Source organism: Lottia gigantea (genome assembly GCF_000327385.1).
Source record: "Lottia gigantea unplaced genomic scaffold LOTGIsca_61, whole genome shotgun sequence".
NCBI classification, from domain to species: domain Eukaryota; kingdom Metazoa; phylum Mollusca; class Gastropoda; family Lottiidae; genus Lottia; species Lottia gigantea.
This window is the reverse complement of record NW_008710086.1, coordinates 1089338-1102925: the sequence shown is the minus strand read 5'-3', so window position 1 is coordinate 1102925 and position 13588 is coordinate 1089338. Positions and strand designations below refer to the sequence as shown.

At 33.6% G+C, this 13588-nt stretch overlaps 1 protein-coding gene across 1 annotated transcript; it reads right to left on the bottom strand.

Annotated features, from left to right (window-relative positions):
- Nucleotides 1-326: 326 nt before the first annotated feature.
- Nucleotides 327-11588, bottom strand: LOTGIDRAFT_207048 (hypothetical protein; the record flags this gene model as incomplete). The annotated part of the gene is made up of 16 exons (XM_009064277.1): nt 327-1839; nt 3508-3667; nt 3993-4127; nt 4331-4479; nt 4726-4885; nt 5219-5440; nt 5799-5976; nt 6697-6820; nt 7008-7230; nt 7502-7618; nt 7761-7870; nt 8173-8326; nt 8621-8748; nt 8936-9005; nt 9365-9419; nt 11386-11588. The coding sequence occupies 16 exons, from the start codon at nt 11586-11588 to the stop codon at nt 1592-1594; spliced, it is 2436 nt and encodes an 811-aa protein (XP_009062525.1). The 3' UTR covers nt 327-1591.
- Nucleotides 11589-13588: the final 2000 nt, after the last annotated feature.

Genomic DNA, 13588 nt, shown 5'->3' with positions numbered 1-13588 from the left:
GGGGTATTTTAGAGATGGTTGCATAGAGATTTTTTGTTGTTATATCTGAGGGTGATAAGAGATATCCACAACTTCAGTTTGACAAGCCAGAGCGTATCCTATCATACAAAGAGAGTTGGGTTGTTGTCTGCTGAGTGCTCTATAGAATCACTCCAGTGGAGCCTCTCAAACCCTTACGTAAACCTTGGTTACAAGCCTGGGGTCCCAACAAGCAGGGGGTACCTGATAATCCCTAAAGCATGCCACAGTATCATGATGAATTCCAATTATTTAGATGAGTCTTACTATTCTAGGCTACTAGTTGAATTATACCAATAAAAACAGAATTTAACCATAAAATAAGTATTTTATTCCACAGAAATTTGACAAAAAGCTGGTATTAATAGTCTTAGAAATAACAAGAAGATGATTACATCACAAATAAAAAAAAAAATGAAAAGACATAAATATAATATACATTAACATAAGCTAGAGTCAATTTGACTGAGTTGAAACAAAATACATTGACCTATATAGATCACTACCTTATTGAACTTATAGTAATAATATACAACTTGGACTGATTCTAAACATAAACACAATCATCCAGTTTATTTATAGGTAGAATGAATAGTAATAGAAACTATACATATTAAACTTACAGTGTTTAATTAAACCTTAATGTAAGTTGGACTGTTCTGTTTTTGTTTTGAATCGTACCAGGATTTGTGAAGAATACCCTGCTCATTGTGTGGACAAGGGTTTCATGTCGCGTAAATCTATCTAACAGAGCAGTCAGATTGGTATTGTGTTAGGTTTGGATGTTTAGACACTTAAAATGACAAAAAAGAGCATTTTTCATTATTTTTTACTTTTCCTTTCTGGCATTAAAATCAATTATTGTCAAGCAAACTATGTCAAACTGTAAAAGTATTTTTTAAGAAACATATATAGCATTAAACATAAACTACAATTCGTATACTGTACATTTGTGAATATAATACATACCTATTTATAATACACACACAAATTTAACTATAAACAAACACAATAACACAATGTTTACAAATAATCAGTGAAAAATAACTTGGTGTTACTAATTAAAACAATGTTGCATAATTTAATAGAACAAAACACAAACACTATACAGCTATAATCTAACCATTATGCTCTGAGAGGTTATAGTATTATAGGCCTTGTTATTATAGCACTTAATGGTCCAGAATTTCATTCATTATGGAGGGGGGTGGGGCTATATCCCCCATAGTCAATACCCGGCAGACACCAAGTGAAGGATTACTTTCTTTTGACATGAATATAAAATCAAAAACAGAAAATTTATTTGTCATTATTCAAAATATAATTTATATAATATAGTCATTTAGGAGACATGTTTTAGTCAGAATACCTGTTTATTTTAAACCTGATACACTCCCCTTGGGCACTACTACACATAATATCATTATAATAGGCATTTGATACATGAGAACCTCAAGCTCAGAGTGGCATAAGGTGTTCCGAAGGCGTCCAATATTTTTGATTAGATCCAATATATACAATGACTATTTAAAATTTACAAAATTTTCCTCAAAGTGACAAATTGGGTAAGAGTTTATCGATATTGTGGATTATGTGGGTACGGGGGTTGAGGGTAGCCCTGTTGAGGGTACCCTTGTTGTGGGTAGCCCATCTGTTGTTGATGATACCCCTGGGGTGGATATGGGTATCCTCCTTGTTGATGAGGGGGTGCCTGTGGGTATGACATGTAAGGATTGTATGTACTGTATCCTCCTGTAGGCATAGCTGGCATGGGGTATCCTTGTCCCTGGGGATAGGGCGCGTTCCATCCTGATCCATAGCCTGAAAAACATGAAACATACAGTAAAGATTTTCTAAAAATAAATCTTAGAACATAAATTTCAATATGATCTAAAATTAATAGAGCTCAGAGATAATTTCGTCATCACTAATAATTTCATGATCCCATTTCAGGCAGAATATATAATATATATTGAATGTACAGGCCTTTTTGTTCGCCTTTTTTAAAATTAAAAGTCTGTTCTTACCTTGTCCATAAGTTTGTTGTGGGGGTTGTCCAGGATAGGCTGGGGGTGGCTGTGAGGGTGGGGCACTAGCCCCTGATGAAGCTGGGGGAGGGGCGTTTGGTTGTGTTGTTGGTCTTGGTGGTGGTCCTCCTGAAAATTTGATGAAAAACTTGAAAAAAGAAAAATTTTGCGAAAAAAATTGATGTTTGCATCGCTTTACCATATAACATTATTGTATTAATCTGAGACCAGAATTCAAAAATACAATAGAAATTTACAAATTGCTGAGATCTATAATTGGAGACGTCCAATACTTAATTGGTAATAAGAATTTTACTGATTAATTAAACTAATTATTAAATGATATAAGAACAATTTTGTGTTAATGAAATATAGTTTTGTAGTTTTGAGTTGAAAAAAAGCGAAAGTAAGGTCTTGACCCATGCCACGATTGAAGCCCAACTCACTGAGCAAGCTTTAGTCTATACGATATAAGTTCCACTGGACCGCTGTTGTATTCGTTTATCCCTATCACTAACAGCATGATTTAACAAGACTATGTAGTGTTGACCACTAGGAACCCCAATGGCGTTACTTCGTCCAATCAATGCCAAGGTGACAATAGCCCCAACCTGTTTTTTTGGTGTGAAGCTCTAGATGAAAGGGCCCACCAGTTTAATAATGCCAGTAAGACGGAGGTCTTATTCTTAGTGGTTATCTAAAAAATGAAGAAATTACCAGAAGATTGTGAGGGTGTCCCTGGGGTAGATCCTGTTCCCCCTGGGGTGGTTCCACTAGTACTGGTTGGTAAGGTAGGTGGAGGGGGTCTGGGAGGGGGGACCCGACTTTGACTTGCTCCTGCTGAACAATGAAAATACAAACAACATTCAACTAACAACTAGAAAATAATAATCACAACAATAAACACAAAATTTAAAAAAAAAAAAATACTCAGAAAAAATAAAACTAAATTGAAATAGTTCTTCTCATTTCTTAACTTCATAATTTAATAAAATTCCCCACGCATATTTCTCATTAGTTACAGGTAAATAATTTGGATTAATGCTGGAACAATAGTTATAGGTGTTAAAGAAGATACTCTCCTATAGAAGCACTGGCCTAGGTCACAAGTAGAGACTATGGATTTCAACATGAAAATGTATTAGATCTCAAAATAATACCACTGTAAAGGTTTAAGTTTTCACATTTTCATTCTTTGCCCATCTCCCACCCTTCTCTTTCCGTGTTTATTAGTTATATATAGACCAGGAAAAGAAATGAAAAGAATTGAAATAGAAGCTATATAGCCAGAGCACATCAAACAAAAAAAACAAAAAATATATTAATACACCAACTAAACAGTTAGAGTTAACTAATGAAAGATTACTAACATTTTTGAAGGTAATTATCTAAAATACCACAGCGATACTTTCCGTATCCTAAACTGACAAATCAAACCTACCTGCTTGTGTGCCTGACCCACCCTGATATTGGGGCGTGGCAGGGGGAGGCTGGGCGGGAGTGTTGACAATCTGTTTCTGAAGATCACTCATCAATTCATCTTTCTCTGTCTTTCTCGCGAAGCAGAAGTCTGATATTTTACTCTGCAGTCTAACCAGTAATGGAGTGAGGTCGTTATAAAACTACAAATAAAAACAAAGAAACATTATTAGCTGTGTGGACTCTCTGAAAGGGATGTCGAGTTGACAAACCTAAACACCAAATAAACATTATTAGCTGTGTGGACTCTTTGAAATGGATGCCGAGTTGACAAATCATAGATTCAAATAAATAATATTAGCTATGTGGACTCTCTAACAAGGTATGCTAAGATCATAATGCAATCCAAGTTTTAAATGAGGCAAAAGAGGATCTGGGTGAATTTTATATCCATTCAAGTGTAATTTCAAAAGTAAGGCATTTGCCTCCATAACATTAAACACTACTCCCTTCAGAAAATATTCTTACCTTGGTTCCTTCTTCCAAATTTCCTTTCAGTTCCATAAACATATCGAATCCTGATGCCAGATCTTTCAACATAGTTTCACGTTGGGCTGCAGACTGGTTTGAGGATTTTGCATTACAGAATTCTGTATTGGCGTTCTAGAAAAAACAATTTTCAGAGATATAAGATGAAATTTATAAAACTATAAATAAGAATTATAAAAGTTGATAAAGTTGGATCTCAGGGAAAGTGATTTCAAGACCCGAAAACTAAACTTTAAACACAAATAAAGTCCATCTTCACAAAGACCTAACTTTTTGACAAGAAAAAAAAACAAAGAATAAACAATAATAAAAGCTACCTGGATCAAAGCCATCAGAGTTTCTTGACGGTGGATGGAATCAGAAACCTGCATACGTAACGGAGCATAAACACGATCTAATTCAGCAGTAGATAACGCTTCCTCATTGATCAGACCCTCCCCAGCTAACGCAGCCATAAATTTACTGGCTGAAAAAACAAAATTAATGTGAATAATAGGTTTGCCAGGAACAATCAATACAATACTTATCACTTGGGTCAATTTCTAAATCATAGTACGATTCCTAATAATACCACAGTAGACTTTCAGTATATATGAGGCTTAATTTCATTTAAGTAAAGTTTTGAGAATAACGCAACTAGGAATTTTACTTTGAGAAGTACAATAATTATAACCAATGTGAATGTAATATTTCTAGGCCAATGATAACTTACTCATATCAAACTTGGATTCTTTCAGTTCAGTTTCCACTACGTCTCGTTCAGCTTTCAGTGTTTCCACTGCCTCCATATGTTGTCTGAGTTGTTGTACCACAGGTGAAGATTGAAGAGCAGCTCCTGGACTAGCAGACGGCAATGCTTTCTCCATTTCATTCTATAAAATTCAACATCTCATTAAACAACAAAATATCCATTCATACACTAAGCTGGCTAGCTAAGCTCACAATATACAGACCATTGTTTTAATAGTTATGGATTTCAAACAGAATAAAGCTTTTACATTCTGCCAGACATAAGACCTAATTTTCCCCCTCAATTTCAAGAGATTGTAAATGGTCTTGAGAGACATAAAAAAAAAAGCTAGAGCACACCTAACCAATTAAAACTCTTTTTATAAAAGTCATAAATATTAACTTCCTATCTTCATAAGACATTTGTGAAAGACATCATGTTCAAGTCAATAAATAGTCATTTTGTTTCTACCTACCCTAGGTTTTGATAAAATAGAAATGGCATTTTTATGTTTTTCGAATTTCTCATGTACGATTCTATCTGCCTGTACTGCATTGTTGAGAATGGCTCCGTATTTAGCGGCCTCTTCTCTCATGGGTTTTGTTAAAACGTCTGATTTCGTACGAGACCAACGTTCTTTAAATTGTTCACGTAGTTGATTGTCGGATTTTTCTTCATCGTCAAGGAGACGTACACACTGAAATAAACATCTTGGAAATTATTTTCTTGGTCCTTACTATTTTTAAGAAAAATTTCTTTGAAATTCTTTTATTTATTAGAATGAAATGGACAGTTTTGTCCTACTGTTCTGCACCTTATTGGCCTAATGAAAATCTACAAGCTGGTCCTTGGCTAAATCTTTTACAAATGATATATATGAAGATTTCAAGGTTCGAGCTGACTGTGTTACAGACTCCTCTACTTCACTGACAAAAAACACAGCTGTTTCGAACATGTGGTATAAATACATGGGTACCGTACCTCATCTAGAATTTCAACACTGACAAAAAACACAGCTGTTTCGAACATGTGGTATAAATATATGCGTACCGTACCTCATCTAGAATCTGTCTGTTCCGTGAGAGCAGTTCTGGTAATTCTTTCATTAATTTGACAATATGATCAACTCCACCAACTTGTTGTAGCTGTTCCCCTTTCTCAATAACTGACTGGGGTACAGCCTGGCCAGTTAGATCTTCTATAGCAGCTGGTAGATTGAGAGACGACAGCACTCTGTGGAAAGATGAGAGAGAAATATTATAAAACAGAACCTGAAAAATGTTGTTATTCAGAGTTTCTGAATAACTTATATATATATATATAAATATTGCATGGACAAAATATTTGCAGAATGAATGCTAATCTGGTTTTTGTTAAAGAGAAATATGAGCTGTTTATCAAAAGACAGAGTTCATCTTTGCTAAGCTGATTTTAGTGAAAATTATTGAAACTCTTTACCCATTTAAACTCTGAACTCCAAGAAAATGATGTTTAGGCATTTGACATTAAATAACAGTTATTACATAGATCCCTGGCCCCGTATAATCTTCTAACATTGATTCTAGGACATCCTAGCACTAAGATCGGTTCGAGAATACGGGGCCTGGTTCCCAACCTAGGGTGTTTTCACCCCTGGGGGTGTGGGACTAGGGTGTCAGGGGTGGGACAACTGGTGTAGGAGAAGAATTTATTTTCAATTTGAGAGAGCACCTCACATCATCACATGCTGAAAATGTGGATGAAACAAATTTTTGGGTGTGCGAAAGGTTCAGGTGATTACTCCAGGGGTGTGAAGGCTGAAAAAGATTGAGAACCACTGACATAGACCGTGTTGAAACACTTCTATTAGCCTGTTGTCACTATCAAATTTTTTTTGACCAAATATTTGATGGAAACTTTGATAGTGACAACTTTCCTTAAAATATTTGAAATAAATGGATTTAAAAATCTTACCCATTCATTAACTGTGTAGACTCACGTAGCCGTCCTATTTCAGTATTAGCTATCTGGGCTTTACGATTCTCAAACGCTACCAGGGCCTCGTGAACTTGAAGTGGAACCAACTTCTCAAATAAATCTACAATAAAGGTAACATTTTCCTAATTTCTAACATATATACGATAATTTCCAAAATGGAAATCGTATGGAAACTATGTGATTGGTCAATCCCTAATTTTGATTTTAAATCAAATTTGATCAACAAAAAAATAGCAAACCAAATTTATTTGGTATAAAAAGTTGTAAGTTATATATCAATTGTTTACCTGTGAAATTTTTACTGAATGGGGCTGGAGGAAACAAAGGTTTAGCTATCACAGCTTTCCCGATCTGGGGTAGGTTTTTCACTTCTGGTATTTTTTCATGGTATATAAAGTCATTGTCTTTCTTGGCAGCGTCTAACGCCCTCTTGACACGACTGACATCGTTCTGGAAACTAAACGTCATTCCACCTCGGGTCTGGGAGGCATTGAGTAGCTCTTGGGCATGCTGAAATAATTAATGTAACACTGTCATACATAAAGTGAAGACTATTTCCCTTAGCATGTTAAATCTCAATGCCACTTCAAACTAGCAGTCCTGATGAGGATTTATATCCAAAACTCTTGTCCAATCACAAAGTTTTTTTTTAAAAAGCTTGTAATCTGTAAAAGTTTTATTCAATGCTTATAAATACAAAGGGATACAGTCTGAAATAACATTTCTCTTTAATATTTCTCCATCAAAAAATGGCAGAATCTTACAAATAGGGAATTCTCACCTGCAGCCGAGCAATTTGTTCTCCGTAATTTTTACCGTTAGCTGCCACCTGACTCTGATAATATTCAGCTAGACCGTGGAATGCTGCCTGTTTCATTACCACTGTTGATAACCAATCCTAAAAATTAATATAACACAATAAAAATTAATATAACACAATTTTGGTTAAAAACCATGAAAGAGGCCACGAGTTCTGCACACAACTCACAACTAAGTCCATCTAATGACAACGAAAGTTAAACCAGTCAAGAGTTACCTACCCTAGGCCAGAGATCTCTTATAGAGGAGAGCTGCATAAGTTTCATGGCGTCTGCATACAGTTCTGACGTCTGGTATGCTAGTTTAGCAATCATGGCGTCTTTCATTTTATCTGAAAGAATCAACAGTAGGACATTTTAAAATATTTAAAGATAAATTAGTAAAATCGAGGTATTACATCTTACTTTTCTGTACCAAAATATAGACAACAACAACCTGCAGTGTGCAATGAGAAAAAGATTGTCACAATAGTGGCATAAGTCACATGTCTTTTCACTATCTGACAGTCTGAATCACTTGGTTTGGCGACCGGTCTTATCTTAACAACATTCTTTCATCCTGCCATTCTCTTAAACCTGCATCACCATTTGGAGAAAACCGATTGAAAATATTGTATTTTTGGAAGTAACGTACCATTTGTAGCTTTTCTATAAAAGGCCTCCTGTGCCTGGGCTAACATTAAGGAGCTAAGGGCACTAACTGTGTCAGGGTTAATATCGGGGGTAGGGTCTTGTTGAACGTGGGACATCACCACGTCTTTCAGGTGACCATAGATACCACATGCTTGCTGTAAAAAAGAGGAATTACACATTCAATATCACCAGAAAAGAGCAAACAAAAAATATTCTGCATTTACTTCGTCATAAAAAGATTCAGAAAGAGAAAATCCATAAATTGAACAAAGCAATTAGTGAAATAATCCACAGACATCTTGAATCATTGAATAAGTTATCTAACTGTGGGGATAATTGGCTTTATTTTGATAAATTTTTTCAAATACATAATAATAGTATGTTATGTTACAAACATAACAATTTGCTAAAATTTGATAAATATCTCTAAAACGAAACACAAAACAAACCTGGAAATATTTAGCAGCTGTTTTCAAACCTTCATCACTGTCATTATTCTGTACGGCAGCAATTTGACTCTGTAGAGCCGCGATGTTAAATAACATACATACTCTTTCATAAGCTCCGGACGCAATAGCTGAAATCATAATAGACAAAAAATAATAATCAAAATATCACAATGTAAAACTATTACGAACTATTAATACTGTGACTGCAATAGCTATTATTCTTGTATCTTTACAGTATATAAATGCATCAATTTGATTGGATTGACAATAAACATAATTACCATGACCTAAATTTTATCAATTTTCAACACCTACCCAGAGTTCTTCTTCCAGAAAATAAAGAGCCTTCGTCAAACGCATCTTTCCACTTAAATAAAACACGTATCTGAAAAAAAAAAACAATTTTCAACCTTTTCATTTTAATATTAAGAACATAAGTTATATGGATATACTACTTCTAGGTTTATTATATACAAAGCTGCACTGATAGAAGTTGGTTAATCACATTTAATGTGTCATCTCTATAATGATGTTTATTATAATCATTGTAGGACATAGAATTCTACATTCTAATGTTTGTACACTGTAAACCATATTACAGTCAAACAGAGACATTTGTGGACATCTTGGGATGATTAAGTCCATAAACATAAACAGTTCATACATCCCCATGAAACACATCTAAGCAGATCCACCAAATTTAAATCATTTCACAGCCCTTTCTATATAAACAAGATATAATACCTGATTTTCTGTGATAGGTAATTTATTTTCTATAGCAATCAACTGATCATAGTATCTGTAAATATATAATATAATAGGTTAGCTTACATCTGTCAAAAGTTTGATTATTATCTAGTTTACAATCAAAGCACAATAAGTTCAAATCCCCACTTAGGCAAAAATGGAGTATTTATCTTATTTGATTTTTTTTGTATTTTTTACTCTATATAAACCCTTTAAATAACAAGTGGAAATATAAGAAAATGTTATATAAACTGAACTTAAAGTAATATAACTTGTATGACGTTGGCGAAAGTTATGTCACCTTCAGTTATTGAAAAAATGTGAATTTGTGACTTGACTAAGAATTTTGTTAGTAACGAGATATCTAATAATCTAAAATCTATAATAAATTTGTGAACCTGAGATTTGTATTGACAAGTTATATTGTTTTTTAACTTCCTGTATTACCTTAATCATATCTATACAACTTCTATCAGTCCTAGATATCTTGTTTTATCAAAGATATTAATATCAAGTTTCCTGATGTTTTTTTGTTGTTGATAATTTGGCTGTTAAATGCAAGTCCCTTGTTAAATCTTTTTAAAATGACCAATTAAGAGAGAGTATATTATCTAGAGAGATTCGTATCATAATCTTAATGAAGAGTACCAGTAACAAATAAGTAAACTTATAATTTTGAAGATCAGACTGTTTCAGGAAATTGAAAAATCAAATGAAGTTTAAAAGACAAATATCTTTTAGTTTAATTGACTCCCTTTATTCTATGAAGAAATCAAAATTGACTTCACAATATGTTAACAAAATCCAGAGATGGCTGAACACTGGGAGAAAGGTTTTATTCACGGTTCCAGGTTTTATAAATCTATTAACACCCCGCCCCCAAACCCCCTACCTTTTTGTCTGAAGAAGGATGATCAATAATCTTGTATTTAGAACATTATGTAACTTGTATTTGCTTCTAATGACTTTGTCAGTTTAGTCTGGTCTCTGATCTTAAATCCTACAGACCAATATGAGATCAATGATTCAGGTGAAGTTATTTATTACAACTCCTTTCTAAAAGCTTTAACTGTCTTCAATATGTTTTTTTTATTTAGATTATATTTCTCACTAGAGACATCATCTCTACCTCTCAGGGCTAGGGTCAGAAATATAGAGATCAAAGACAGGTTAGATAAGCTTATATCATTTCAGGATCTGAACTCTGGGATACCAAAGTAGGTCAAACACTAGAAATGGACTATAAAATGAAAAAAATCTTGGGTTGTTTTGAAGAAGTCACTGCAATTAGGATAAATAGACAAATAGTTATGACAATCATCTCTAAAACAATAAACAATTCTTAAAATTCAGTGTCAGTGTGTTTGTAGTTTAAATTTAATACTAAATGAAAAAGCAGTTTTCTCTAAATGCAAATCCATTGATTTTAGCCTGACTTGTTCGTATATCAAGGCTTATAGCTAAATGTACTTTTATTTTTCATTTCAATACATAGACAACCTTTCAGGCTTTACATTACATTGGTAGAATTTTCCAAGAAAATGAAAAGTAATTTTCTTAACAACCACAGTATTGCTTGAGATTTTTATTGAACAGACAATTTTATTGTTCAAAAAGACAAAGAATTTTTACATTTATATCTTAATATCTACGATATATTTGGTATTAGTTTAGTTCACGATAGAGGCCTTAATTGATTCTTTCAATTTGGTAATGGCAATGACAAATGTCAAATATTTCACAATTCAGAATTCACTAGAACAGATACTCATTTAGATAAATAACATTTGGTCACACAAGATCATGTCATTTGGCTAAAAATAGAATAGTCTCTTGACTGTCCAAGCCTAAAATTCAAATTTTCATGTAAACAAAAGATTCTGAGACAATTTAACAAAAGTTCAATGTTTGATCAAGACAATTCAAAACAGATTTAACGTTAGGGTGTGTCATTTAATTGCCTTCTCACGACCCTTTTATTTCGTTTCTGATGATTTGAGTAACGAATTTTAACTTACCGGTACAAAACCTCCAATGCAGATTCGTGTTTGTCCACTGATTTTGTGATCATCAAATTCCTTAATTTATTAAATTCGCTAAGAGCTGAATTATAATCATCTGGTTCTGCCGATGTATAAGTATTTTGAATAAAACTTCTTAAAGGCTTAGCAAAATCGACTTCATAAGTCTTTTTTAACGGTACTGCTAGATAGGTAGCCATCTTGATTTGTTGTGATCATGTGACCAGATTGTTACTATTTATATACTAGTTCAGATGACGTAACGTGACGTCATGTCATTCCTCTCTGATTCATGAATGAATGAAACTTGCTCAATCCCTCTCAAATTATTTTTAGGTTTTTTCAAAGGTTATTCAACTAATGAATGGCAATAACATGACATGAGTTGTTAAATTTATTCATTACTTCAACTTGGCTTTGGGTGACACAAGGCTAATTCTTGATTAAATTAGACAAGAGGTTCGGCCAGCTTTTGCACCCCGCTCCCCACCTCACTTACGATCAAATGTCTTACAAACAAATGGATCAATATGTTTATTATAAACGAAAAAGTCTTAAAAGCAAATATTGAAGCAACTGTACCAATATTTCTTTAATTATCGCTCCCCATACAAATAAAAAGATTAGACGCTGGTTTCAGTGGAGGCACCAGAGTGGGAGGGGCATTTGTAGGCTTACCCCCAAATGTACCAAATAAAATATTTGTCAAAATGCACCAAATTAATCCCATTTCTAAAAAATGTCTTGGGTGGAGAAATCCTCTCAGAAGATCCATGGGCCTATATCGCTTCAACATTTTGAATCCTGGCCATGTATTCTCGAAACAATCCTTGCGCTAGGATGTCCTAGAATCAATGTTAAAAGATAAGAACCTAGGACATCCTAGTGCTAAGATCATTTCGAGAATATGTGGCCAGATCTCAACAGTAGACCCCATTAAGTCTGTCTGCCCCAAAATATACCCCAGGTCTCAGGAAGCTGGCACCACCATTGTCTAATTTAAATAATGTTCATATTTACAAAACCAGCCATAAAAAGACCATGTAGAAGTGTGTTTATTGGTCAGTTGAAAAATAATTGACGATGACCATAAAAAAGATTGAATCCTTAGACTGGTTGGTTCAATAAAAAATGAAGAAATTATAACATAAATGAATTGATTTATATTTTAATCAATATAAAATATTTATGTTACAAAAAATTAAATCTTTTATTGGATACCGGTATTGAAAAATCCACTCTAATATCATTTATATATCTTGGAACTGAAACATAGAGTTGCTAGTATGTCTATAAATCAACTCTTCTACGCATTCACACGATACCATGAATATAGTGCATGTGCAGAATAGTTCATTATGCGTTTGGAGGTGCCAATTGATGATTAGCTCAAAGATTTCGATCCTCATTGGACACATTTTCCTCACTTTATCAAAAAATTATTTCCTTATAATTGTATACAATATGCTAAGATTTTTTCACAGTATTCAGGCTCTTGTCCACTTCCCCCAAGACTTGAATTTTTGCCATTTTACTTTTACTTAGGCTCGGCAATATCTTAAGGGAATTGTCCTCTGGAATTTTAGTTTCATTTTCACTCGAGTCACTATTTTCAGAATCACTATCAAAATCACTGTCACTTGAGTTTTGGTCTTCTACAAGGGCCAAGTTCATTTCAATGTATTGTTCCGAATCTTTCACATTTTCAATGTCCAAATTCTCAGGATCTGTTTGCAATTTTTCTTCCAATTTATCATTTGCTTCCATCATTTTTGGAAGAAAATTTTTCACTTGCCCTAGAATAGAACTTGGAGGTAATTTAAATGTTTTTGGAGGCTCTTTAGCTTTCTTACTGTCCCCATTTAATATTTTCAATGAATCGTCCTGAAATTTTTCTGAATATAAAAGTTGTTTAGATGACAAAGTTGCATTATTTTTTGGGTTAATTCCATTGCTATGTTGTCTAGGCAACTGACTGTCACCATTTTGTGCCATGTTAAAGTCAAATTCCACGAAATAAAATGAATTTCAAAATAACATTTACACATGAGACCTCATCATGGTTCCATATTGTTTACATTAGAACGGATTTAACTGACGCGTAGGGATATAAAGGTTATATTTTTAAAATAAAATGGAAAAGGATTTCTAAATTGTCTAATGAATAGCTTGAACATGTTCAGAAATTGTTCCAAATATA